Raw genomic sequence first — 27,937 nt, 5'->3', positions numbered from 1 at the left:
AAACTCAAGAAAACACATGTATTGTAAGTGGTCAATTTTGTCTTGAAAAGTGTACACACACAAGTTTTGAAATTCCCATACGTAATTTATTATATATTTTGTATTAAATAAAATTAAATAAATAATAAACTAAAGAAGTGGGGAGTGGGGACACTGGATAGACATGACATGACCATACAACAATTTTTTAATAGTATCTGATTTACACTTTCTTTTTAAAAGTTATCTGATTTACACTACCCCATCTTTTACATATAGATATAAAATATATATACTTACACATTTTCTCATTATTCATTATATCTTGAAAAGAAAAGAGATGCACGAATCAAAGCACTAGCACAACCACTACGTCGTCACCATGGCAACACGACCGGCGACTCATCTACAGTCAACATCACACTCTATCATTGCTCTGTTCGATATGTAACATACTGATATGATACATGCTTCTGCTGCTACTTCATTTTGGCTTCTTTGTAAACCTTCTCCTCTATGATTCTATATGTATAATTTGATTGGTGTGCTATTTATATAATTTTAGGTGGAAAAAACGGGTCTACCCGGTTTAACCGGACCCGACCTGCTAAAACCCGAACTGACCCACCCGGGAGGTTAACGGGCCGGGATTCGGTTCCGTTTTTCTTGCAATTTCGGGTCACGGTTCATGCCGGGTTTTGACCCGTGCACATCCCTACACTACATTGCTACAAAATGGAACAAAATTGCCCCTCATAAGGTAAACATTTTTATTTAGAGAATGTTAAAGGATAGGCTGCCAACTAGATTCAATTTGTGGTTTAGAAGGATTAGTAATAATTCATTGGTTTGCCCATGTTGTAATAATGGAATTGAAACTCAATACCACCTGATGTCCGATTGTCGAATCGCTTTCAATGTTTGGATTTCATTTTCTAGATCCCCCCACCGCTTCTCGTGGTCTTGTAAAGATTTAGTTCGTGTTGTATTTCTATTTGCTAGACTTCTTTGTACATCTTGTATTATTGGGCCTAGTCTCTTGCTAGTTGGTCTTGTTATTTATAATACATATATACCTGCCATTCAAAAAAAAAAGAAACTCTTCGGAAGCCTACAGTAACAACAAGACATTATATATTGATTGGAAAAAAACGGACCGGTTTAATAATCGGTCACACAGCGGTCCGGTCGGTTTTCAAAAGCATGCATTTTTGTCAAATTCGAACTGTTAAGATCTGCCATTTAATATTAATTAATTAATATAACCTGTAAAGGTAAAATGGCGGTAAATGACGGCCATTAATTTCTTTCCCCACCAATTAATTAAAATTATATTTCACTTTTTCTTTTTTTAAATTAATTTTTATTTATTTATGCACTCAGTCAGTTATATAATAGAAGAAGATAGCTGAATCAATATAATCACACACACACACACACACAAAAACCAAACAAGGTATACATTATTATCTAATACTCATGTTTTTTTTTTTTTAAATAGTAATTTTATAATTCATTATCACATTCTTTATTCAATTATGTTTACTGCTGACTAGTTGAATTAAGATTAAATTTAACTAGAGTTTAATGGCCTTATTGTTATATATTTTTATAATGCCCGCAAACTGTTTGTGAAAATGCCTAGCTGAAAACATGTTACTATTTGTTGGGGTTTTTATTTTTTATTTTCTGGGATTAAGTTATTTGGGCAGGTTAAAAACTAGTTTGTTTTAGAAAATTTTGCATTGCGTGTCGTAATATAAAATTTGAAGACATATAGAAAATCGAGTAGAACGATTTAAGAGAAGTAACTGAATTTGTGAGTTACACTTTTTTTCGGTTTCTTGCAAGAAACACACATATACTACACAAATCTGGGTATAAGTATAATTTTGTGCATCTGGATCCATGTGTTTAGATTGTTTGCATCATCGGGCGGATCATATCCCAGTAGATTTCGCGAGGTGGTTTATAGTAGATTCTTAGGTTGTGAATATTGCTATTTGTTGAAGTCCACAACTATAATACGATTAGTAGTCTTTCGAGTTCATTTGCATTTTCTGCCATTTTTGCCTATCTGTTCAATGAATTGTCAGACTTTGTTAAACATATGATTTTTACGATTATTACAATTTCGACATTAGATACACACCCAAACAGTAGTTTACATAGAAGTTCTTGCATGTGCTCATTACAGCTGGTTTATCCGATTCTAGTTATTTAGTATCACATACTACTTACTTTTAAGAAATACGTATATACATTACCCTTCATCAATCAGTTTCATTACAGCTAGTGTGAAACTCATTATCTGACTTGCTAAATAATCTTGATTAGAAGTAGGTCACCCGATAATCAGCTAATCACTTTCAACACACACGTAAAATCAGCCCTACTCAATCTTTTCAGAATCCCTTTCTTTTTTTACTTGTTAGTTTCGTCAAAAAAAAAAAGTTTTGCAATGTAGCTTATCTTTTCTTTGGTGTTGGTACATATGTGGTTACTGAATTTATTGGTATGTGAACTGCGGTTGTTGAAACTTCTTACAAAATAATGATCTCTTTGCTTATTTTAATTGACCCAATCTCATACACTATCTTATCTTTTTCTTTATCTTAGTGTTTCATTCAATGGATGTTGTTAACAACTCAGATACGATGGATAACAACTTAGATACGGTTGATGAAACAACCTCCGTTCAAGTTAAATCCTTCTTTGAGACGGCACCAATTTTGAAAGATGCTAACAGCATAACTGGAAAAGTAACCCGATTTATTGATCAGAACTCTTCTATATCAGGCATGTTTATATAATATGTACATATCTTTTCTGTAACTTTATCTCTTTTCTCCGTGCTGGAGAAGTTATATTGGCTTGTGTTTTTAGGAAACGAGGGACCTAGAAGGGTTGTATGTGTGACATCTGGTGGCACCACTGTCCCTTTAGAGCAACGATGTGTGCGTTACATTGATAACTTCAGTTCTGGACATAGAGGAGCCACATCTACCGAGTATACCACCATATACCTCGCCTTCTGTAACTCTGTTAGACGTGGAAAATGGGAGGATCGGTCAGGCTGGGTAATGGGTTAAAGGGGGCAATTTTTATGCTACAGGTTGAGAAAAACACTTTTTGTCCAAAAAATTTTAAGCAGTGAATTGGATATATTTACAGAAGCTATTCAATAATTATTTAGTTTTTTTTGTATAAAGCAGTTCAAAAGATTGTAATGCTGTATGCATTAAAAATACAGTTTGGGTTGTTTCGACCTGTTTTGTCTGTTTCTTTTTAACTATCTTTTTGTTTTTCCCCATTTGACATTTTTAAAGATAAATCACAGAACAAATCTATCCATTCATAAGTAATTGGTTTGAAATTCCCACCTCCTAGTTCTATATTTGTGATGACCTCGATTTGTTTATGATTTGTAGATACTTTCTGAAAGCTGGGTATTCAGTCATCTTTCTCTATAGGAGGTACGTATGATGCCTATCTTGTATGCTCAAAAGTTTGAAATCCAAAACATCTTATAACTTGCCATTTGATGAACAATGATTAACATTTGCCATTTTTACAAGTTATCTTTTAATATTGGTGACTACATGCATGGCATGACGACTTGAAATTAATAGTAGGTCATACTTCAATATCAACATATTGCAGGGGAACCTGCCAGCCATATTGTAGATCACTTCCTGATGATCCGCTGCTTGAATGTTTTAAGCTTACTGGTGATTCAAGGATAGAAGGTCATACTACACCTTTTTTTTTTTTCAATTTATTAAAAAATGATATAGTTTTATTTATAATACTAGTATATTTAATCAAATGTATAATAAAGTTTCATACATTACAGTGCGTGAGTCGCACTCTGAAGCAGTCAAGAGCACACTTAGCGGGCATCATGCAGTAGGAATCATCTCTCATATTTAATGAAACTTGTAGGTCAATTTATGCACCCTACTAAAGATTTCTTTTCATCTCAGGCTGTATCAGGGGGCTTTTTGCTGAAATTGCCCTTTACAACCATCTTTGAATATCTTCAGGTAAACACGTTACCTAATTATTAAAAGTTGGCGTTTATATTTGAATATCTTCAGATCACCTAATCACTGAAAGTTACACTACTTTATTAGAGGATGCAATGTCCATCCTATTAATTATGAATCATTCAAAAGTCAAACAGGCAATGCTTTATTTCCAAGTGATCAAACGGATTAAATAATGCTTAAGATATTTACATCTTATTCAATAACTATATTATTATTGTAATAATATAGATTTCTATTCACTGTAGTTTGGTAGTGACATAATTTTCTATGATAAAATTTTGGGCAAAAAGGTCAATCCAACTTGACCTGTACCAAAACATTATCTTTTTCACCCAAATCTGTTTTCACGAATTATCCAACCAGCCCTACCCACCAATTTGCCTCCACTACCAGGAAAAGTCTTAAGCAATTGCATATTTTTACATCATATGGCGATGTGCATCAAGTTCAAGAGATTATTTAAGCCAACTTATAGATATGAGTTATATTATTCTGATTCTCTATAGTAGAATGCTCAAGAAACAAGTAATTAAACATGGCTTTTCATTTCAAAATAACCATAATTGGGTATTTATATATAACAAAGCATGTTGGTATGTGATGTTTGAACCAATTGTATACATATATATTCAAAAATTAGTGTTCCTCAAAAAAGAGCATCATACCTGGTGACTGGTGAGCTTTTTCCAAAATCATTCATATTTGTAGAGTGCATTGCTATGTTTTTCATTTTTTACAGAACATTTCTTTCAAGATTCGTGCTAAAGATAGTTTGTAAATAATGGAGCAGATTTTACGCTTGATTGCAACATCAATGAAGAATCTTGGACCAAATGCTATGTTTTATCTTGCGGCTGCTGTCTCTGATTTCTATGTTCCATGGGAGAGCATGGTACACTTAAATTAACTCAAATACTTGCTTTTGTGTTTTACCTTCCATTTCAGAAAGTTCCTTGGGTATTACCATAAAAAATGGTGGTCGACTATTTTTTTTGTATTAAATAATGAAGTCAGGGTTGATTCCGTCTTCTTTCCGTAGGCAGTACATAAAATCCAGTCTGCATCTGGTCCTTTAGATATGCGGCTCGCGCAAGTCCCAAAGATGCTTTCGGTTTTGCGGAAAGAGTGGGCCCCCACTGCATTCTGTGTATCATTTAAGGTAAACAACCTACATTATTTTGAGTATTTGCCTATGCACTTGTTATTGTCCACAACTGCTTCATTAATACCCCGTATGGATTTGGATTTACTAGGCTTTTTTTTTTCTTTTTGATTAACGAATGTTTAGATACGTGATGCCTCATGCTAATATTTTCATACAGTTGGAGACGGATACAGATATTCTTTTAGAGAAGGCTGGTACCGCTCTTAAAAGGTACAAAATGCATGCTGTTGTAGCGAATGAGCTTTCAACACGTAAAGAGGTAGTCATACTTGTAACTAATAGTGGAAAAGTGTCGGTACATCGTGAAAATGACCGCTCGGATGTCGAATCACCCCTCATCAAGCAACTTGTCGAGAAACATTCAAGTTACATCAAGGAGATCAATGCGTGAATACTACTAAACAACACTTTGAAGAAATTCTGAATAAATAAAGTTGCTTTTGGGGTCCACACAAGTAACCGCTCTTTCCTTCACGCTAATCCTCAATTTTACTTTTTAACTTGTGTTGTTGTCTTTACTGATGTACTTATAGAAAGATACAAACTGTCAAAAGAGAAAACCATGAGAGTTTCTTTTCATATTTTATGTTATATCTTTATACTGCAATAGAAGGAAGAACGTTTATAAGTGTAAAATGAGGAAAGTGCTGTTTTCATTTTGATTATTATACATTTATACACACAAAAAATTCATCTGCATTCAACCCTGCCCGGTCTACCCTGTGGCCCAAGCCATATTAATCATGATATGTGCATGAAGTCTAAGAGAAGTTGAAAGTATGTATGAAACTAGCGGTATTATATCTTAAAAGCTACTATACGTGTTCCTCATTCCTCAATACGACAAGGGTACAAGTAACCGAGATACAGTTATACATATATATATATATATATATACTGACTGAAGATCGAAAAAATGATGCACAATATTGCATATGACGACGTATCATTTTTGTCAGATGCAGGCAGCCCGATACCTTGAGCTGGTAGACCCTAGAAGCTAACGATGAATGAGTTTTTTCTCTTCCCGTACATTCTTTATTCTTTCTCAGCATCACAAGTGTATTATCTCTACAGTGTATTGCGAAATAATGCCTTGTTCTCTTCTGCTTATATTCTTTTTTTTTTTCGTCAAGATCAATCTACAACTTTATGTAAATAAATGTATACACAGTCACAAAAGGATCCAAGAAAAAAGGCATTAAGATAGAATGATTGCGACTTACTATAGTAGTAAGTAAAGTAGTAAACAAACAAGATACAACATTATCTGTGAGACTGGTAGGGATAAAAAAATGAAGTCTTAAAGAAATAACACATGCTTGAGCCCAGAAGTTTTTAGTAAGGTTGCTTGCAGTTTGAATCCCTGCAGCTTATATTTAACATAACACTGAAAGAACAATGCTTAATATCGTCTATGGAAAAACAATCAAAGTGAAGAATCAAACAGATGTTGAAGATGCATAAAACTTGTATTGTGTACTCAGAAAGCCATATATACATATTGTCTAGTAATACAACAATATATAGTTATATACCCTCAATCAATATACACCCTATATATATTCAACAGAACACTGGAAGAAGGAATCACAATATCGCCTATGATGATGGTGCATCATCTTCATCAGATGCGAGCTCGAGACCTTCTGCTGCAAGGAGTTTATTAATTATAAGTTTTTTACTCTCTTCAGCTGCTTTCTTTCTCATCAAATCTCTTTTCCTCAACACAAGCGTATGCCTCTTTAAAGTATTGTTGTAATTCTCCATTGACGCCTTCTTCTCTTTTGCAAGGATTCTTCTTTCCTCATCAGGGTCAATCTAATAATTTCACATACAATCATTAAAAAAACTTTAACAAGAAGACTCGCCTCATTGATGAATGATCCATCGTAAACGCTTTTCCATTGCAAACTAACCTTATAACTATTACAATAACAGGTTTTGGTAGATACGACAATACTGACTCATATAACCAAGTGAGTAACTAAGACTTAAGAGTTAAAGTTATAACTCTAATATAATAAATAACACGGCCAAAAGGAACATGTTGAACGGGTCGAGAGGAACCCAAAGTTTAATAAAATAATACAATCTTCTAAATCACTATATTCAAAATTAAGATATTTCCTAGATGATTATGCTAATAATATAAACTTATAATCAAGATTAGTACCTTTGAACGTGACATACGCCGTACACGTATATTCAACTCTCGTTGCTGTTGTTCAGCCCAAGCAGCAATAGCCATATCACCCCGCTGATCAAAAGCCTTACGTTTTTTCATTAGCCATTCCATCCATGCTTGAGATGCCTGCCAACGTGATTAACAATAAGTAAGAAAGCACGATGCACATATCAACAGATCAATAATACCAATTTGCAACTGGAAGTTTTACCTATTTAACTAACTTGATTATTGAGGGAATATAGAACTTTTAACTAATTTGGAAGTATAAGACTATATTTTACACTTTTACAGTTCAAACTGACATCAACTAAAAACTTTGATTTTGAACTCTTTAAGTGCTTATTTTTGGATTTTGCTAAGCACAATCCTTACACTGTGTTCTTGAGTTTTTTTAAGAAGAGAATTCTTGAGTTTTTTTTAAGGATGGAAAGGAAATGAAATGAAATGATAAGAAATGAAATGATTATCTAGTTGCTTTTGTTACAAAAATCTTCCTCTCATATTTAGGGTGATTTGAAAGGATCACATCTTTTGTATTCTCATCTAGTCCATTCTAGGGTGATGTATAAAATGTTCAAAGACGCATAAATATATTATATATCGGCAAAATTTCATATTTGCCACTACTAACCTTTTAAATATCATATTTATCCAATTAATTTTTGAAATATCAAAAATGCCATTATTAACATTTAAAAATATCATAATTACCCATATAATTAAATTTAATGAATATAAAACTTTAAAATCCTTTAAATGACATTTCCAATTTACAATTATACCCTCTTTTAGTTAATCTCCAATTACACCATCGTAATTTCAAAGTAGTTTACCAACACCAGAAAAGATATCAAACTGCTGTTTCAATAAAATTAAGAATCAAACTAGTTATTGTAACTTGGCAATTTGGTATTGCACATACTAGAAGATCAGGTCTTTGTATCTGGGCTTGGATGATTTCACCAAATCTACATCATTGTCCATATGTAATGTTATCCTTAATAACGACTTTTTGCTATTTAAACAAATTATTATGGCTGAAATTGCGTGCCCAGCTTGGTAATTTCAGATTCATTTGACAGTGATATATTATTTGAGGGTAAGAATTATTAGAAAAAAATACTGCATGTAATTTTTACTTGAGGATAAGAATTATTAGTCAAAAAAGGTACATGTATATGGCAAAATCATGTAAACATTGCAATCCAATACAGGGGGAAAAAAAGAAACAGAAGAAGGTACACACTACAACAATCAATTCCTCATATATCCAATTTCTATTCAAATCATGGTAATACCAATCATCAATCTGTGTGAACGAAACAGATTATGATCAAAACATGGAGTTTCTTTATAAGATTAAATGGAATGGAAATCCATCTTGAAAACAGATACATAAAATAAGTATAGAAAAACCTGATTAGAGTGACTCATTATGATTAGGGCTACTTTTATGTTCATCGAACTTGAATATATTGAGGGAAGAAAAAACACGGGAGTACGGGAAGTGTAGATCTCTCTAAATGCGATGTAATTAGGGATTAGTATAAAAGGGGCATCCTTGTAAAATTGAAAATATATTCTATAAAATCAGAGGAGTTTAATATTAAACTTTAACATTTAGGTATTTTTGATATTTTTATATTTAATAATGGCATTTTTGATATTTTGATTTTTAATTAGGCAAATATGATATTTATAAACTCTCCAATGGCAAATATGAAATTCTCCCTTATATATCAAACCACCCCCTAAACACAAGGTTTAATCTTAAGGTACATTACTTTTATGTGTGTCTAAATATATGAACCATAGCCCTAAGGCTGTCTCCATTGCAAGAACAATGCCAAGTGTGTCCAAGTTTCTCATGTTTGTGGGATATGTGCGTATACAAGGATATGAGTTTTATAGGTTATTGATCCAGTCTACTTTACTATTTATTATGGATATTACTTATTTACTTATTATAACTATTTAATACATTTTAATAATATAAGTAATGGGTGGTGACGTGAAAAATGTAAGGAGATATAAGGATGTTTGTATGGTTGGAGGCGAAACTATGGAACTTTAAGGATTTGTAAGATTTTAAGGATTTTTAAGAATATGATGTGGTAGTTGACTACGCAAACAAGGGCACCACTAGCATTGGAGACAGATTAAGGGCCATGTTAGCAAATTACAGTTTTTTTTACTCTACTTGGGTTTTGGTATGAATATGTTCAATAACTGCTAATTATATTTTCTTAAGTAAAAGGTCACTAAAATCATTAATAGTACCTTCATTGGATTAACCCGGTTTTCCATATCATACTTCCTCCGCTCATCACTGTCTATGAGCAACTCATAGGCTGCTTGAATCTTGATGAAACGAGCTTCAGCAGTTTCCCCTTCCTCCAGAGAACCTCTGCCATCATAAACTACAAATGCAAAATCACACAGCCTAATTAAGACATGTTGCATTAAAAACGAGATTACAGCATAATTGAAGTATACTATACAATAACAGTTTGTTTATAAGCCACAAAAAGGTTAACATGTTACCATTTTAGGAATTATAAGAAAAGTAAGCAAGGACAAACCATCAGGGTGATAAAACTTGGCTAGACGTCTATAAGCCAACTTTATTTGCTCATCATCAGCATCGCCCTCCACCTCTGCAATCGTAGTTTTTTTAACACATTAGACACTATAAATGTTATCAATCACTTGTGTAAATTTGAGGAGAATTGGACATCGTTAGAAAACAACACATCTTCCTCAGATCTACAGAAAAACAGGAAACAAGCTATGCAACCTGTAAATGATGATCCTATTCTCATCAAAAATGGATGTTCTAAAGCCAAAGAAAGTTTATATATATATGAGTAAAACCGAATTGTTACCATCATTCATCCATCAACCAGAGACACTAGTAGGCATGCATGGATTCTTTTTTACAAACATGTTTTGCAATTTCCATTTCTGATCACATTTCAAGACGCATTCTGAATCTTTATTTTTAGAGTGCTTATCCATGCTGACTGGCTAATTTTAAAGTGTGCTTCAACACTTCCAAATAACCAAACTGCTAATCTGCTTTAAACTAAGCAGATAAGCATATTAACACACAAAGGCAAACAGAACCCTTTTTGGGATTGCATATTTTAGTTCTTGGTAAAGAATACGATATAAAGATACAGTCTTTTTAGCTTATTTAGCGAATAAAAAAGTATAAAATCCTAGATTAAGCACTAAAAAGCATGCAATCCCTAACAACCCAAAGTCACAAAACATATAATACAAATGAACAACAAAAACTATTCTACATAACAACCATTATGAAGGAAGTGGGATGTAAACAGGGTGACAAAGCCAAAATTTTAAGTTTTATAGACATCGTGGGGTAGTCACAGCCACCCTCGCCTCCATGTAGCTCCACCACGGTGTAAACAAGGGTAAAGAGACGGCTTCCAGAATAACCTCGACAACTAAAGAAAAGGGTAATTGGATGGGAACCCCCTGATCCCCATTTGGTACCCACTATTTCCCCAGGTGAATCTCAACCACTTAATAATCCCCTGATTATCTCAAGTTTGCCTTTGGCAAGACTCGAACCCAGGACCTCTCCTGGAAAGTGGTGGCTGGTGGCCACCAAGTGGTTAACCTCGACAACTATGTCACATAATAAACAAGTACCAAATTAATAAGTCACTAGACATATAATACAAATGTACATCAAAAACTATCTCACAAAAATAACCAATATGGGGAGGTGAAATGTAAACAGTCTTACTATCCCTACCCGAGGGAACGAGGGGTAAAGAGATTGCTTCTAAAATGACCTCGACAAGTATTAAAAATAACATAAGTAGAAGGAAATCCAAAGTACCAAGAGTAGCATAAGGTGATTTATTATCATCAGTCCAATTAGCAGCTGCTGCTCTAACTACCATTTTCCTTCTTTGTTGTTGATGACTATATCTATCACTACCCCACATAAACAATGTTTCCATTTTTGGGGCAAGAATTGATGAGGGTGAAAAAGAAAACAATCTAGGCTGTTGTTTTGGAACCATCTTATTACTGACAAACGTTCGACTTCCAAACCTGTTGTTATTATTGTTGTAACTACAACAGTTGCAACATGTTGTTACGACGGCACGATGATGATGATGATGATGTTGTGGTCTACATAGTATTATTGTTGTTCTCAAATTACTCATTTCTTACCTACCAATTTTTCAATTACAAATCTATCTGAAGTGTCAAAGCACGAGATGTTATGATTTTGGGTTTTCCTTTTTCTTTCTTTGATTTGAAGAAGAAGGAGATGCGTAAAAGGCAAATATAACTCCAGAATTTTGAGCTTTTCTTTTGTGTAAATATAACCCGAAAATCATTATGACCCGATAATAACCCATTTTTGTTTTTTATAATATATTGGCGGATGTTATCTCTAAAAAAACCTCTAACCTTTATATGAAATGACAATTGATTCTCTGATCGCTGTCTCCAAAAACTAAGGTGTTTACCACTAATAATGTTTTTTTAAAATAATGATGTTAACATCAAATAGTTATAATAACTAGTTATATAATATGATGTTTTCCACATAAATTTTAAATTAAAAAAGTTGTTTAACATGTGTAAAAATTGATGTGAATGCATCGTGATGTCAACATCCTTTAACATTTTCCCTTCTATAAAAATCACAAGTTAAGGTTTGTGATAGTCCAAAAATGCAAGGCATGTGTTCCTTATTTTCAAAAAATGCAAGTTATAATTTGTGTTTTTTATAGATAGAAGTCATGTTTTGCAAATTTTCTAAAAGGACATGTCATGGTTTGTGATTTTGATGGGTAGCTGGAGGAAGTTTATAACAGTTAATAATTATTGGAAAATTTTGATAATTTTTGTATAATTAGTTTATTTTCATCTTATTTTTTTCTAGCTCCAAGTATAACTAAAAAACTAATTAAAAATTTAATAATAAATTCAGTTCTAGGATGAGAGATGAGAAATTAAAAATAAGTTAAAAAAATAATTTCATTGGTACATGCCGTTTATGAACTTTGTTTTTGTATGTAGTATTTATCTTTTGTTCATTTTATTTTACGTGTTTTTAGATATCATATATGATTATTAATTTGAATGTATAATGGTTTAGATATGATAACATAAAAGTATCAAATTTGATAGTCTATAGATAGCAATGATAGATATGTAAATTTTAATGTATTTTGTGGGTTGGTAACTAAGCTTGGTTTAATTCAAATCTTAAAAAGCTGTTTGGTTTACATAATGTTTTTGAAGAAATTGAAATCTGTCAAAAGAATTAAAATTTGAAAGTTGTAATTATTATTATTTAAGTGTTTAACAACACATTGATCCGTCAATATCGAGAAAATCACGTTTTTTGTTTTGTGCATCCATCTTGGATGCATATTCATCAAAATAGATGCATAAATTCAAAAAGGTGATTTTGTCGGTTTAGGCGGATCAATGTGTTGTTAAACACTTAAATAATGATAATTAGTTATATACTTTGTTAGTTTTACACTTTTATGGACTTTTTTTTTTTGAACGACTAGACTTTTATGAACTTATAGTGTATTAAAATGAAGTTTTTGGGTGTTGTCACACTTTTCACATTTTAAGGGTGAATGTTCTCACGCTTTTCTCACATTTTAAGGTGTTAGTCACTAGAAAACCACCCCATCTTCCATCTTTTTAGCAACATAGACTCATTTACCCATTTGACTTTCAAGTTTTGTATAAGTACACCCACTTTAAACCGAATATGCAAGCAAAATGAAGGGTTGTAGGAAATTTTATTTTAGAAATGGGGGCCGATTTGTACACTAGTTTTTGTATGTACACTACCAAATGTGTTTTATATTGTTGTATTGTATTGTATAACACCGTAAAGCAAGTTTGGTGTTGTATTGTCAAAAACCGGTGGTGTGGAGATCACCCCTTTAGAAATACTACTGAGTATATTATAGTATGACTCTCGTTAGTAAACTCAACATAGACAATGATATTGTGAGCTATCAAAAACCTTAACCATATAACACTACAACAATGTTTACATATTTGATGGATGGCTGCTTTAAACTAGACATTAAGAGCACGAGCACGAGCTGACCAAAGTGAATTTAGTACACGAAGTCGTTGGAAGTACTCTCCTAATGCAAGCAACCCTCTTGCAGCTTGACGTGTTGTCAAGATTCGAGACATTTGTTGCAGTGTCCTATGTCGAAGATGATCTGCCTGCAAATCTCAATTTAAAGAGTATCCGCGTGTTAACTTTCAAAGCGGGCCACAAAGGTGATAACTCCAACCCATTACTTATGATTAGTTGAAATGGGTCAAACGGGTTAAAGCTCAACCATCATGGTCTGTTTCTATCCTCCAAAATCATTTTATCAAGTATAATTAGGTGTTATAGTTATCATTGTATTGGTGATCATAATAATTAATATATGCCTTAATCATTCTGTAACCCAAATATCTTTCAGTTCTTTACCCAAACCATCCATCTTGCCACTTCTAGTCAATAATATTTATAGTTCTATAGCAATAAGTACCTGGTTCAAGAAATTTTCAAGTCCTTCAAGCCCCTCTAACAGTGAGTTCATATGTGTGGTATAAATTCCAACTTCAGTGATGTTAATAGCAACGTTTTGAGCAGAAGTTTGTTCAAGTTTATCAATACCTTGAGTCAATGCATCTTCTGCTTGTCGACAAGTGTGTCTTAGCCTTGATAAACTCACCACTTGTGTATCCGTTAGAGGCTCAAACCATGGCATTAGTATCTATAAAAACTTTCATATTACAATCTATAAAAGTAGCTAGGTGGTTTTGGCAACGATACATGTGACTAGCTAGCTAGGACTTACATATAGAACCTGTGATGGGCGGAATCCGCCTAGCCATTGGAACAACCTCTCAACAGGTGATCTCCAAGTCCCATATAACAAATTAAAGGCGTCGGCTTTTGCAGCATCTCCTTTCATCCGAAAAAGTTCTTGGTAGTGATTAAGTACACGGTCCACAAATACACGAAGCTCATCATCACTTATCTCAGTTTGTAAGATAGTCTTAAGTTCAGATTCCTTTTTTTGTTGCTCCACAACCCAGAAATCATATTTCTTCTCAAATGCAATAATTCCTGCACATATTATCACAAAAGGGGATGTCTAGCATCCTGATTTTCTTTTTTGGTCAGTTTTATTTTTGTGCGAAAAGAACAAGAATCACATACCTAAGTTGATATTTCCAGGTAACAGACCACGAATTGTATTCGATAAATCCATGTATACTGCCTACAGTAAAAAATATATAGAAAAGTTAGACAAGTTTAAGCCATAAAAATGACAGTTTTCATTATATGTATAACCTGTTCTCGGGTCCTCTCGATTTCATGCTCTAGCTTTGCCAACTTTAGACGTCCTGATTCCAATTCTTGAACATAGGCCTATATATATGGTGTATATATAACAACTTTATTATATTGTTCTAAGTTCAAACACAGTTTTTATATAGAAACAAGATGCATACCTTTTTCTTCAGACGGCTTTTTCTTGCAGCTTCACGATTTTGTGCTAATCGTCTTTGTAACTGAAATATGTTAACAAATTTGGAAATATAGCTAAGCGCATTTACATGTTTTTGCACTCGTTTAGTTTATAATGGCACGATTGATCAAATGAAATAATCACCTTATCAGAGATACTTTTCTCGGACTCTCGTGAAGACTCTAATAATGATTCTTGAGAGTTATTGTACGCGATCTAAAAACCACATAAACAACTAGAAGAGTGTAACAGCAACTAACATAAAACGATATGATACACATGATGAAACGTAACAAAGAATGGGTACGTATTAATCTTACGTTGTTGATCATATTTGTGTCGAATTGAGAGTTTAAGGAATTATGTGTCATATTCGGGCTAGTACTATGACCTTCAAATGTGTCATTCCATGGGCTAATATGTTGAAGCGGATTGTGTGTTCCCATTGTTGATGTCGAAAAATGGGTTGATGTTGGTGTTGGAGCCATCTTTGCATGCTAAATCCTTAGACATATAAGATGAAACATTTATAGAAGGAATTATAGTATATTGGCAAGGCTATATATATAAGAAATCCAACCCTAAAAGGTTGCATTTAACGTGCAAAAAAATATTGTATCTTCAATATTAAAAGCTGACATCTAAATTTTATGATAAATATACAACTATATAATACATCTTAACTACAACCCTTAGGGCTTCGTTTAGCAAAACCCATACATATTCTTGGTGATAAATAGGAAGTCATGGATTCCCAAAATGAAATCAGTCTATTTTGCAGAACAGAAGAAAGTTACTACTACTATATTTGCTAAAATACTAATGTGTTACTATACACATAAAGAATCATTAAATAGTGTTACATACCTGTTGATACATGAAAGTAGTAATGAGAGGAGAATATATGTTGAAGAACATAAAAGATGGAATTTTGTTTGTGTTTTTATAGGCAAACAACTAAAACCGGCCTGTTGAAATGTTGGTGAGTGAAAAGAAAAAGAAAACCATCAAAATCAAACTTTATTTCTTTGTATTATATTAGATGTTTAATGCTTTTCATTATTATCACTAGCAAACTTAATATAATATACTTTGGATTCTTGTGATTTAATGATACAACTAATTATTACATCAAATTTTTGTAGTTTCATCGTTGTATGATGATATGTCCTTTGATATCAAAACACACTGTTCAATAATAAACACATATTGATCATAGAAATAAAACTCTACAAATTATTAATTTAATGTAATATTTACTTTTATATACCTATTGAATATGACTATATTAATAGTAGTTCATTTTAGTCATATGCATAAACATGGTTAGGTTCAATTTATTAATAATACCGAAATAAACATTATATCGTGCAAAACTACTTTGGTCGTAACCATATGTCACAATAATTGTAGTCTTGTAGGGCTATAACTTTTACCAAAACTACATCGTTTTATAATGTTCAGAAATGGTTATGCATATAACATTAATAAAATCTCTATTAAAGCCAAATAAAAGCTAATGATAATGATATAAATAAAGCTACTTTTTGATAAATCAAATAGATAATGACAGTCGTCTTTTCGAGGAGGTTTAATTAGAATTTATAATCTATTTTCGAGTTGCTTGGTGTTTAAGATTCCAACAATAATAATGATTAGTAATTATAGTTAGTTGATTTCCTCAAGCATGGAAATGGTCGACATTGTATTGAAGGTATAAAACGGAGTCTAATAAAGTTTCATGTAAAAACACTTTCAATATAAAAGTACTGAATTCACATCTTGCACGAGTTGTTTGGGGTCTAACAAGTTCTGTTAAAATAAGAACATTGAAAACACACTAAATCGATACTTTTGCATCTCAAATTCATCAAATTGGTAGATTTGCATCTCAAATAAACAAATGAAAGAAAAAAAAAAACTGATCACTGTCACCTTTTACGGAACTTGGACCCCAATACCTCGATTGTCTATGGGGGAGGTCATGATGTAGGCAGACCTTATCCCTACTAAGGTAGAGAGGTTGCTTCCACCTAAATAGTAAAAAAGGACCTTCGGCCTTTTGCATGGGATGAAGATTGAACCCTTTGACCCATGTCTCGAGAAGTCAGCGTGTTTATCACTAATCCAAACCACACCGCTTCTTATAATCTTATTTATTTAGTCAACTCTCACATCTCGAGTTTTAATTAATATTTACTTTACATATTTTTGTCAAATTTCCATTTCTGCAATTATATTTATAACAATGGAATACCACTACATATTCAAGGTCGCGGCATAGCGTGGCTACCCCTCTAGTTTTATATAAACTATATAAAGTATATTTGAAGTATTGTCTTGTCCTACAGGCTTTTCCTTTAGTAAAGAAACAACTTTTCTCATACACTCCATAATCTTAGTAAAGCAATACCATTTGGGAACAAAAGCAATGGCACTTACCATAAAGATGTAGTCAAATGAAAGCCAGATAGCTTCCTTTCTGAAGTTAAAAAAAAACTAGATTTGAAACTTTAAATCACATCAAATTATAAGAGTCGACTTAGACTAAAGGAGTTTTAGCCAGCTAAGAAAAGCTAAAACTTATACTACCTGTTAAAATATGTACTCATGCATATGCGTAAGCACGATAAAATAAAAAGTTTTACAAAATACAAGTAAACATAGCAATTCCAGTGACCTTGCCTTTGATATGCAGCACATGAACAAAGGTCATGAACTAATACTGTTTATCATCATAGTTAAAACCATACTGCCATTGGTTTGCATACTATTAGCCGGAGTTATACGTGTCATTTTGTCGTTGGGCAACAGCCAACACCTGATGAGTCAATGAGAACTCTATACAAAATAATATCTGCAACGAAAAATATATCTCTTTTACTTCATAGAGAAGGAATCTGCAACCTTTATGACAACCTCCTAGTTGCATAAAGGCAGCACAAATTAGTCCCCTGTCCCAAAATCCCACATCAACAAACATCTAATAAATAAACTTGTATACTTATTTCATCATACAATAAACCAATGACATTTGTCAAAAACAATGAAAAGCTTCTAACAAATTCAGTGTATGATTGCGTGTAAGGGAGTCAACTGGCTTTAAACAAGTGTCACTGTTTTGTTGTATCATGTGAGCAAGATGATATAATATACATGTCAGTAACTAGCTACTATCTGCTAGTAAAGTGAAAGGCGAACTATAAAGAAAAGAATTCCATATATACAAACTTCTGATCATATCTATTTACATGCCTCTTTTCTCTATTTACAATTTTTTGTACGTGCATCGTCCGCCAGCATTTAAACAAAGCACCTTAATGCAATTCGGCAACTCACCTGTATTGTAGAATAAACAAGTTGAACAATTACATTAGTGATTTCATACCAAGTTTTATGTATATTAAACAACAAATGAAACCAATGATATTTCTGCAATGGAACAACAACTCAGTTGTCCATTGCAAATACTACTCAAAGCCATTTATCATTCAAAACTTTGACCATTAGCACTAAATCATTTAATCACAAAAGCCCTTACTTTGAAGAACCATATTTCTTTTTTGTGGCATCAATAAACATGGCTCGAGTCCAATGTTCCACATCCTCGGTTTGTGAAGGTGGAGGCGGCAATGTAGGATGTTCCACAAGATCCCAACCATCAGTAAGTGTTTCTGACTTCCCGTGGTTGGTAATATCAGTGGCATAGGCAGAGCTTGAAAGAACTTTGTCCCCCGTGTTTCTCTGAATATTGATTTAAGAAGTAGCAACCATTAATATTGCAAAGGGAGTAATCATTACTGCACATATAGTAGCCCAATTGTTTTTATATAGACTGTAATAAACTTACCATTGAAGCAGAGGTATGTGTACTTTCTAGTAAAGTACTCGAGGAAATAGCTGAGTTTACGTTCCATACAGAATAGTTTAGCTGTTGAACTTGTTTCGATGATCTGCAAGTTCATAAATTACGTGTGAAAGATTTAACAAAGGTGGTGTTAGCCAAAGAAAAAAATGCAGATACCATGCGGAATTGCGGATACATCTCCCCAGACGTAGTATTGCTACGACCTTACTTAAACAAGAATTTATTTGGGTTAAATCTCATCTTTAATGGTCAAATGGATTACTTATATACAAAGATTACTATATAAGTTTATGATATAGTTTTGTAATCATATTTAGGGTTAAGTGTTTCAACATGTATTGAACCATAGGCTGACTCCTATAGTATGTATCCAACTTTAAATGGGTCCGTTGTATGTATACAATTTTCAGATATGGCTATCGTATGTACATGAGCAATGAAAACCTTGTAAGCTTGTGATATGATACCAGACATAGTAGCTTATAATGGATGTCATATATATTCAGATACATACAATAGCAATATCTAAAGGTTACATACACACAACAAAGCCATTTAAAGTTGAATACATTATACATACAAATAAATTTTGGGCTATAACTTGATACATTTTCAAGCAGTTGAGCACTTGAGCCTTGTATTTAATACCCTACTTATCTATAAATTAGAACGAAATGCATTTTTGGTCCCTGTGTTATCACCTCATTTGCAAGAAACGTCCAAACCTATGCAAAGTGGCTTTTTTTGTCCCTATGATATACACTTAGCGGCAATTTCAGTCCAAGTAGACGGATCCGTCTATTTTTACCGTTAAAGACATCATGTGCCCCTCACGTGAGGGCAATATTGTCTTAATGCACATAAAGAACCATTCATGCTACTTGGAAACTTTATTTATATTTATTTATCTACGTTTTCTTCTATAACCGCATACATATACATATACATACATACATATACATATAATAATACTCATATAAAAGCCTTTGGCCGGAATCTTTGCCCTTCTTCTTCCAGATTTGTTGATTTCCTAGGGGAACCCACTGAGTCCTTCTCTGTTTGGTGGGTTCTGATACGATTTCTTACCTTAATTTATTCTTAATTTTCTCATCTCTTTGAATAATATCCTATCACTACAAACCACCCACCATTAAAACCCCAATCTCCAAATACACACCGGACCTTGAATACCGGAACTTGAAAAAATTCATGGGGTCAGGCATCGGAGATTCGTCAGATCCGCCGGAGATTTGTCAGATCTGGATCTTTGGCAGTAACATCAGTTATCGGGATGGATGATTTTGCAATAAATATAGTGCTTCAGATGTTTAATATTCTTCTAGTACCGCCATAAGTGGCCATTGGATAGTGTGCGTTTTTGCAGCATGTCAAGTTGTCAACAACAATAATGATGGGTGCCGTGGTGATGATGGCTCTCGTATGGATATATATGTAGTATATAGTGCAGTATGATTTGATTGTTTTTTTTTCTTTTAAAACACATATTAATTTATGTTTGAGTTGAAAATTATATGTATGTAAATATATGTGGTGGTGTTTTTAATCTTTTGAACCGTTGGTAGTGTTTTCTGAAAATTTTAAGATTCACAAAAAAGAATTTGTTGTTAATAGCGATGATGATTTTCTTTGGGAAAAAGGATAAACCAGTAGGTTGCAAATATGGTCCTATATGCAAGAGATGGACGAAACTACCCCGCACGTGACAGGCACATGGGGGCAATAACAGTGTAAACTGGACGGAAAGTTTTGGACTGAGATTGCCGCTAAGTGGATATCATAGGGACCAAAAAAGCCACTTTGCATAGGTTTGGACGATTCTTGCAAATGAGGTGATAACACAGGGTCGAAAAATGCATTTCGTTCTATAAATTATGTTGGACAAGTGTTGGCGAGTAAATTTAATAACCTGTTTGGCTGTTTATACCAATACTGGATATACCTGTTTCTACCAATTTTTCCACCTACTCTCAAAGGGGGACCTGGATGTGGAATTTTCAACCAGTTCACTTACGGAAGGGTTAATTCATGTTATGTCTTCTACGGCTGAAATAGCTATGACGATTAATATTATTTTACAAAACGTCAACCTAACTAAAAGTCACCAAAAGTATAACTATTAATTAATTAAAAGTTTATTGCCTAGAACTCCTATGTATATGTCGATACCAGACCATCCAAATGTCGTTTGTCCCTTCCAGGTCATTAAAACTTTAAATTGTGTCCTACTAAGTTATAGACACGAAGTCGTTTTTGTAACAAAAGAATGCTTCAAGAGGGACACATATTAAAGTTTTAATGACCTAGAAGAGACATTTTTAAAGTATGATGTCCTAGAGGGACAACAAAAAGTTACATGGTATGCAAGGACAAATCAAAAAATACATTAGTGATTTAGGTAAACTGATTAATTAAACCTCAAAATCATCTTATTCATTACCGTTCATTATATAATATTAGGTTTTTGGGCGAAAAGTGTTTCGAATCAACCATATATGACCAATTTCACATGGTCCCGTATTACCCTTGTGAAATGTTAACCACCCGCCCATTTTCCAACCTCTATGCCAAAAGAATGAGCGCTTAGGTACCTTGAACAAGCCATTTTCAAAGAAATGGCAGCTCTAACTTCCTTAGAAGATGAAAGCATTCCCAGCAATTTTGAAAATGCTTCGAAGGTAGATGCCTCAGGAGGAACTTCTAGGCATAAGGAGTTGTAACAATAGGCTGTTACATTAGCGACACTTTTCTTGAGAAGTGAAATTCCTTTCTGCAAATCCATGTGCGTCTCAATAGAGTGAGGGGAAGCCGATCTATAGTTGAGGCTACCGCTACTTGAAGAAGAATCTAATCGAGCTTTCCTCTCAGATTCCATTGAAGCAATACCAAAATTACTTGAGCTTCTATCTGACCATGAAGTTTCCACTCCCGTGGTGCAAAAATTTTGGCGGGGTATAAAAAGAGGATATTCATTGCTGCATTGCATATAAATAAATCAATACAGTATACAACAAAAGCTATATCAGTTTGTGTTTGGATGCGCGTATTATAACCGATAATGCGATGATAGGTTATTATCTTGAATAAGATAGCATTTAAGAATCAACATTTAGGAAAAGCTACATAATAAATCTCAGGTACCTTCTCGAGGATGGGCGTGCACCCCAGTAAGAATCACGTTGCCATATCCGGGAAGATGAACCCTGCAACAAAAAGAATCCCATTAGCATGCAAATACATATTTAGAAGTAGTTATCTTAAATTTTAAGGTGATCCCAGCGATGCAACTCATGCAGCCAATTAAAGCATGCCATGCTGATCCTCGTGGCCAAGATTTATAACATGTAAAGAGGCTAAAGACGTAATAATTACTAAACTCACGGTAATTAGTTCTCGGTCCTAAGCACTTTCTTCAATTTAATAGCTAATTCATTGCGGTATGTTCGAATTATAGAAATCATAACCCTTAATTATCTACTTTTCCAAAACACACAAAATTTGAGATTGGTAAGAAATACAAGAAATCATTTAGTAACCCAAAAAAGAATGTTACATCATTTTTTAAAGTCCCTGCACATTATAGTGACATTCTGCAACAAAGTTATATATAAGATGCAGACAGAAGTGTTTAGGTAATAGACAAGGTGCTAAAAGATTACCGCAAATCCAGAGTTATGAAGCGCAGGAGCACCGACATTGTGAACAATGAGATTAAGAAGCTGCACCATATACCTGTTACATTCATTGAAAATAATGAAGTTATAACAATACGTTGAAATAGATTACCCATCAGCTTGAGAAACATATAAATCAGAATCAGACAGATGTCTACCCCAAAGAAGCAGCAAGCTCGTCAGAGGGAACTGAGTGGGGATCAAGTCCTCTTGGTAATAGTGCATTACAAATTTGATCATATTGTCCACTTAACACATCTTTCCTATCTCCATCTATGATCACCTGCAACCAAAATTCATAAACCTTGTAACAATCCTACCTAAGTTCATCGTAAGAAAGATTTGAATTGGGAAGTGCGATTAAGACCCAAAATCAGTTAGTATTTCTTACAGTAATGATCAATTACAGTGTGCTAACCTTCCGTTGTGGAAACAATTTGCATATCTGTTTGATCACAACAGATTGCTTATGAAGACGTTCTGAGGTAATTGCCGTCTGCATGTCATAAAAGTCTCGATTTTACACAAAATTGAATAAATAAACTTCTATAAATCTTTTGAGCATAGTAGAAAATGGCGGAAACATGAATTAATTCATAAACTAACGACAGAACTTACATGCCCGAGGCTTTGAGTGGTTATAAGATTAGGATAATACTTCTCCAATTGTTCTTTGCGATTTTTCTCAAGCTGCAAATGAGAAGATATTTATATATATATATATATATTCAGATATTCAGATACCTCCGTCAGATATCTATCATAGATACTTTGACAGCAAAATAAAAAAAGAAAAGATAACAGAAAGATATTTGCATACCACATTCATGGCTGATTCAAGCGATTCATATCTAAGTTTCAAGTCAGAAGAAATCTTTTCAACTTTGGCTTTATCTATTAGAAAGCACAGATTTGGTGTAAAAAGATTCAGAAATTGAAATAATGAAACCACTAACTGCATGCATAGAACACCTACCTTTTGAAAGTTGTTCTTTACGAAAATGGAGTTTCTCTCTCAATGCTGCAAGTTTCTCATGTTGAAGGACTCTCCAACTGAGTTGATCATCTGCCTTGCTCTAAAATACAGTTGGAAAATAAATTGACTTTTAGCAAAAAAATAAATAAATATCTAAGTACAAATTAAGAAGGCATAAACTTAAAAAAGAAAAGCAATAAACAGGAAAAATAACAACACAGATGTAGATAACACAACAAATGAATTGGAAACATTTACTATAAATCTTTTCTTTTAGAAAAATATGAATAGGTCAAACTAGCAAGACCCAAATCTAAGGAGTTCTTTCTGCAGTAATAACCAAAACCATCCAATACATTTCTGGGGCCATTATCTTTCCTAAAACCCGTAACTCTAAATTCTGAATATTTAACTCACAACTCAAATCTTGACTCGACTTGTAACTCATCCAAAAGAGCCGTATGATCTTTAAGGTTTCCCACTTCTCCAGGGATATAATTCCTTTCCCTCTCTCATCCTCCCCACAAATTATAACTCTCAATTATATATCTCTGTCTCTCTTACCTTTATTCATAATGCTCTATCCATTAACTTTCTTCCAATTTCTCGGTATCCCAACAAAAACTTTAATGTACATAAATATAAAGAAAAGCTAAAAAAAATTTTTGTTCCTATATGCTCTTTGGGCTGATATACCTTTGGAGATGGCAAAAATCGATCAAATCTTTCTTCTTTTAACAACTCACACAAGTCACAAGTCGAGTCAGGTAACAAATCACAAGTTGGGGTAATTCAAGAGTCAAACAGAGTTGCTACCATTTTTGGTGGATTTTGACACAGCTCATGACTCGTACGAGTCTAACAACTATGCCTAAAACACTTAATGCAGACAAAAGCTTATCTTAATGGCCATTGGTACTGCTAATATATTGACAAATTTTTAAGGCAGATGCAAAGAGATTCATCTAAAAATATGCTTTTCCAACATTTTTACTTACCGACATTGCACAATAGAAATCCAACTCCATCTACTAAACACAAATACAATTGAAAGCCAACTAATCACGCCGGATCAATAACAAAACAGGCATATAGATTGACCGAACCTTAGCAACAAGCACATCACTCAACTTCGAGTATAGAGAATCTCGACGACTCTTTAACGACGTCAAATTGGTCCCATATGAATTTAACCTGCATAAAGTAGACACAACAATTACATTACACAATATATAAAAGGGCCACCTTTTTCTACAAGCATCCAGCTTTACTCAAAACACTATTAGTATGTAGCATCCTATATGTATAAAATCCCATTTCTTGACATTTTACGTATCGAATAACCTCTTTATTAGGTAACCACTATATGCAGGTTAACGCGGCAGCCAGATAACTTTCCGGATCATCAAAAACTAGCACCACGTCACCGGTTTTACACGCCGTAAGAGGTCAAATACATCCAACCGTACAAATTAAAAGTTCGATACATACAATAGCAAGTCGGATACAACGTACTATACATTTAAAAGCATCTAACCATATATACTTTGTATTAACTAGACATACACACACATGGATGTATATACATACATACATATATATATACAGCAAAAAAAAATAAAAAAAGGGAAAAATTATACCTGTAATTGACACAAACAGTACAGATAGAAGCAAGATTTGAATTCTCACAAATTGCACAAGTTGATGTTTTCCTTGTCATCTTCCCCCAATTTTCCTAAAACCTGAAAAATTATTATAATAAATTCAAATAAGAATTATTTTTATTATTATGATTATTTAACTTAATTAAACCAATAAAACATGATTGTATGAAATTTAGTAGTAGTATAGAAAAACAGAGCTATAGAAAACAATACCTTAAATTATGATTATTTTAGGGTTTTTGATTTGATATCCAAAATGAATTACTGCTAACATGCCAATTAATTATTTAAAAAAAAATTATAATTATTATTAAAATTAATTTTATACGCAATAATAATGAGTATATAGGTTAGGATTTTGGGTTTTAATCTCAAGATTTTTATGTTAAATTTGATGTTGGAAAATTAATTGAAATTCGAATGGTATCAATTTTATAGTGGTTCGATAATACGTGATATTTTTTTCGAAGTTTTTGTTATGTTGCTGATTGGGGGTTTACTTTAACGTGAAACGATGTATTTCTCAATCCATCTGTTTTTTTACTCTTTACGAATAATGATACGAGTATTTTTCTTCGGATTTTCTTTCATCCGTTCCTCTCACTTTACTATTTTCACTTTATTTTAACAACAAAAATAATTAAAACTATTAAATTTATAAAATTAAAACACAAAATTAAACATCTACCGATAAACTAAAACAGTATTAACATATTCTTAAAACGACATGTGGCGTAATCTTTTATCGACACGTGTCCTTTTAATTTATTCATTTTATTAAATTAGTTTTTTTAATTATAAATAGATTCAAATTTCTTATTAGACTTATAATTGAACTCTAACTTTTGACTTATTAATAACATATTCAATTTCCTTATTAGAATTATAATTCAACTCTAACTCTTGGCTTATTAATAATACAAAAGACATAATAATATTATTTGATTTATCGTTTTTCCATTAATGAATTGTTATTTTTTTCCTCAATTATTCAACTCTTATTATTTATATTACTTATAATAAATTATTAACATGAAAACTTAAAAATATTGAGTTTACGATCTGAAATCACAAAGCTATTTGCCGTCATCCACTATGCTTACAAGTTCCGTTTTTTATGTAATTCTAAAAATTTAAGGTAAATATAAACTCTAAATAAACATATATTATATTTATCATTACCGTTTTTATTATAATTTAGTTTCGATCAGCAGTTTACTTTAACCATAATTTATTTCATACCAGTGAATGATGTATGAGACATATTTGAATTTTTTTTGATACAATTTATATAACTACCGTACATCGTACGGGCATTAGAACTAGTTCCACTAATAAATAGAAAAGATATTACTAAAAACACATTACGTTACACTACTAGATAAAAACGACATTACTTAATAAAAAAAGAATTATGTTAAATGTTTATATTATTACTATCACTCTTCATCACTATCATAGGCCCTCTCGACGCTTTCATAAAATGGTTTCGCAAACGCATCCAGTAAACACTTTCGATAGGCTATTTGAACAACCATTGGAATTGACTTTGCCAAATACTTCATGGCATTTGACATCGTGCATAACCATAAATAACATTTTTCACCCTTTTCTGTTGGCTTTCAAGTTTAATACAACACTTTATACCAAATGAAGTTTTCTAAAACTTCAACTCATCGTCTTGATTCCCAACTTTTATGATGAGGTTATACATCTTTGATTGGGTAGTTCTTGGTCAATTCATTGGAAGAAATTATAATTATTGGGAGAGTATTACGTTAAAAAATAACAAAAATAATCCATTTTATAAACATTATAATAAATCAAGGTTAAAAAATAACAAAAATTATCCATGTAGTTGGAACAACCAAAGAGTCTTCTCCTTGGGTTGGTGAAAAGTCCACTATATTACTCCGAATTTTATAAACATTATAATAAATAAATCATGTCCAATATGTAGGTAAATGTGAAGTATAAATAATACTATTATTGATATTTGTAAATTTAAGAATTTTAGTTGATGGTAAACTTTTAAACGAATTAATAAATGTAACTATAAATTTGTTATATCCCAATTAAACTATATTAAATTAACTAGTGTTCAGACCCGTCCAATTGACGGGTAGTCTCAAAATATATTAATCAAAGCTAAAAAATTGTAATTCAAATATATTAAATAGATATACTGAAATCAACTTGGAAATTTGCTAGCTGAATAGTTACTCCATCGTTCAAAATACTCTTAAAATTTTTCGCCCATTCACCATTGACCGAACCATGTATGATAATGTCCTACATGATAGTGTTCTCTTAGTGTGTTTCTATGTACTTAATCCAATTTTAAAAAATAAACTCCAAACAAATTAACCATAAGAATCGAATAAACATCTTTGCATATAGATCCACGAAAATTATTCAGGATAAAAAAAGAACCTAACCAAGGACATTCCAAACGTGGATCAAATGATTTTATCGGCTAATGCAAGAAAGATAGGGAAATAAATTCTTGATAAAAAAAGAGTCGAGCCAAAAACCTTGCAAAGCCATCTTCTGTTGTGTTAAATCCTAAACATAATGTGGTTTAAAGGGTTTATCTAAAGGTAATATTTAAAATTGATATCATGCTTTTCATAACATCCGAAGTATATCTGTCACACACAAACTAAAATGATGAATTGTTCCACCATGCTAAATAATCATACTAAAGCATTCAACACCATCTCAATATGTAGCATTTACCCCTGATAGAATAACAACGGCTAAAAAGTTACATCATTAATGAGCTAGT

General features: G+C 32.6%; 4 protein-coding genes across 4 annotated transcripts; 1 reads left to right on the top strand and 3 right to left on the bottom strand.

Moving 5' to 3' along the window:
• The first annotated feature begins 1,326 nt into the window (after positions 1-1,326).
• Positions 1,327-5,866, top strand: LOC122578790 (phosphopantothenate--cysteine ligase 2-like). The gene is made up of 10 exons (XM_043750828.1): positions 1,327-1,435; positions 2,599-2,778; positions 2,866-2,989; positions 3,411-3,455; positions 3,643-3,728; positions 3,836-3,888; positions 3,966-4,025; positions 4,822-4,923; positions 5,071-5,190; positions 5,354-5,866. The coding sequence occupies exons 2-10, from the start codon at positions 2,610-2,612 to the stop codon at positions 5,585-5,587; spliced, it is 993 nt and encodes a 330-aa protein (XP_043606763.1). The 5' UTR covers positions 1,327-1,435; positions 2,599-2,609; the 3' UTR covers positions 5,588-5,866.
• Positions 5,867-6,647: 781 nt separating this feature from the next.
• Positions 6,648-11,722, bottom strand: LOC122578584 (uncharacterized J domain-containing protein C4H3.01). Its single transcript, XM_043750568.1, has 5 exons — positions 11,259-11,722; positions 9,970-10,044; positions 9,668-9,807; positions 7,373-7,510; positions 6,648-7,017 (listed from the first exon to the last, which is right to left on the bottom strand). Exons 1-5 carry the CDS (start codon positions 11,590-11,592, stop codon positions 6,799-6,801), a joined length of 906 nt encoding a protein of 301 aa, XP_043606503.1. The 5' UTR covers positions 11,593-11,722; the 3' UTR covers positions 6,648-6,798.
• Positions 11,723-13,389: 1,667 nt separating this feature from the next.
• LOC122579330 (transcription factor TGA3-like) lies at positions 13,390-15,855 on the bottom strand. Its single transcript, XM_043751483.1, has 9 exons — positions 15,817-15,855; positions 15,270-15,453; positions 15,094-15,165; positions 14,933-14,992; positions 14,772-14,849; positions 14,637-14,697; positions 14,272-14,543; positions 13,960-14,187; positions 13,390-13,642 (listed from the first exon to the last, which is right to left on the bottom strand). Exons 2-9 carry the CDS (start codon positions 15,435-15,437, stop codon positions 13,487-13,489), a joined length of 1,095 nt encoding a protein of 364 aa, XP_043607418.1. The 5' UTR covers positions 15,438-15,453; positions 15,817-15,855; the 3' UTR covers positions 13,390-13,486.
• A 2,191-nt stretch (positions 15,856-18,046) lies between these two features.
• LOC122580507 lies at positions 18,047-25,628 on the bottom strand. Its single transcript, XM_043752784.1, has 14 exons — positions 25,363-25,628; positions 25,126-25,227; positions 24,592-24,679; positions 23,486-23,585; positions 23,330-23,403; positions 23,128-23,199; positions 22,928-23,005; positions 22,668-22,792; positions 22,495-22,567; positions 21,977-22,038; positions 21,427-21,810; positions 18,800-18,902; positions 18,491-18,693; positions 18,047-18,288 (listed from the first exon to the last, which is right to left on the bottom strand). Exons 2-14 carry the CDS (start codon positions 25,203-25,205, stop codon positions 18,285-18,287), a joined length of 1,446 nt encoding a protein of 481 aa, XP_043608719.1. The 5' UTR covers positions 25,206-25,227; positions 25,363-25,628; the 3' UTR covers positions 18,047-18,284.
• Positions 25,629-27,937: the final 2,309 nt, after the last annotated feature.

Source organism: Erigeron canadensis, chromosome 8, assembly GCF_010389155.1.
Source record: "Erigeron canadensis isolate Cc75 chromosome 8, C_canadensis_v1, whole genome shotgun sequence".
NCBI classification, from domain to species: Eukaryota; Viridiplantae; Streptophyta; class Magnoliopsida; order Asterales; family Asteraceae; genus Erigeron; species Erigeron canadensis.
Note: the sequence above shows the minus strand (reverse complement) of the source record. Positions and strands in the feature narration are given on the sequence as shown.

Excerpts from the sequence above, each read along its gene's own strand:
- LOC122578790 (XM_043750828.1), top strand. The coding sequence starts at position 2,610 with ATGGATGTTGTTAACAACTCAGATACGATGGATAACAACTTAGATACG. Across the intron at positions 4,924-5,070 it reads ATGTTCCATGGGAGAGCATG|GCAGTACATAAAATCCAGTC; the intron begins GTACACTTAAAT and ends TTCTTTCCGTAG. Across the intron at positions 5,191-5,353 it reads CATTCTGTGTATCATTTAAG|TTGGAGACGGATACAGATAT; the intron begins GTAAACAACCTA and ends ATTTTCATACAG.
- LOC122578584 (XM_043750568.1), bottom strand. The coding sequence starts at position 11,592 with ATGAGTAATTTGAGAACAACAATAATACTATGTAGACCACAACATCAT. Across the intron at positions 10,045-11,258 it reads ATCACCTTATGCTACTCTTG|AGGTGGAGGGCGATGCTGAT; the intron begins GTACTTTGGATT and ends CTACGATTGCAG. Across the intron at positions 7,018-7,372 it reads GGCGTATGTCACGTTCAAAG|ATTGACCCTGATGAGGAAAG; the intron begins GTACTAATCTTG and ends TGAAATTATTAG.
- LOC122579330 (XM_043751483.1), bottom strand. The coding sequence starts at position 15,437 with ATGGCTCCAACACCAACATCAACCCATTTTTCGACATCAACAATGGGA. Across the intron at positions 15,166-15,269 it reads ACACAAATATGATCAACAAC|ATCGCGTACAATAACTCTCA; the intron begins GTAAGATTAATA and ends TGTGGTTTTTAG. Across the intron at positions 13,643-13,959 it reads TTGAAAATTTCTTGAACCAG|GCAGATCATCTTCGACATAG; the intron begins GTACTTATTGCT and ends TGAGATTTGCAG.
- LOC122580507 (XM_043752784.1), bottom strand. The coding sequence starts at position 25,205 with ATGACAAGGAAAACATCAACTTGTGCAATTTGTGAGAATTCAAATCTT. Across the intron at positions 23,586-24,591 it reads GTGATGTGCTTGTTGCTAAG|AGCAAGGCAGATGATCAACT; the intron begins GTTCGGTCAATC and ends ACTGTATTTTAG. Across the intron at positions 22,039-22,494 it reads TTCATAACTCTGGATTTGCG|GGTTCATCTTCCCGGATATG; the intron begins GTAATCTTTTAG and ends TTTTTGTTGCAG.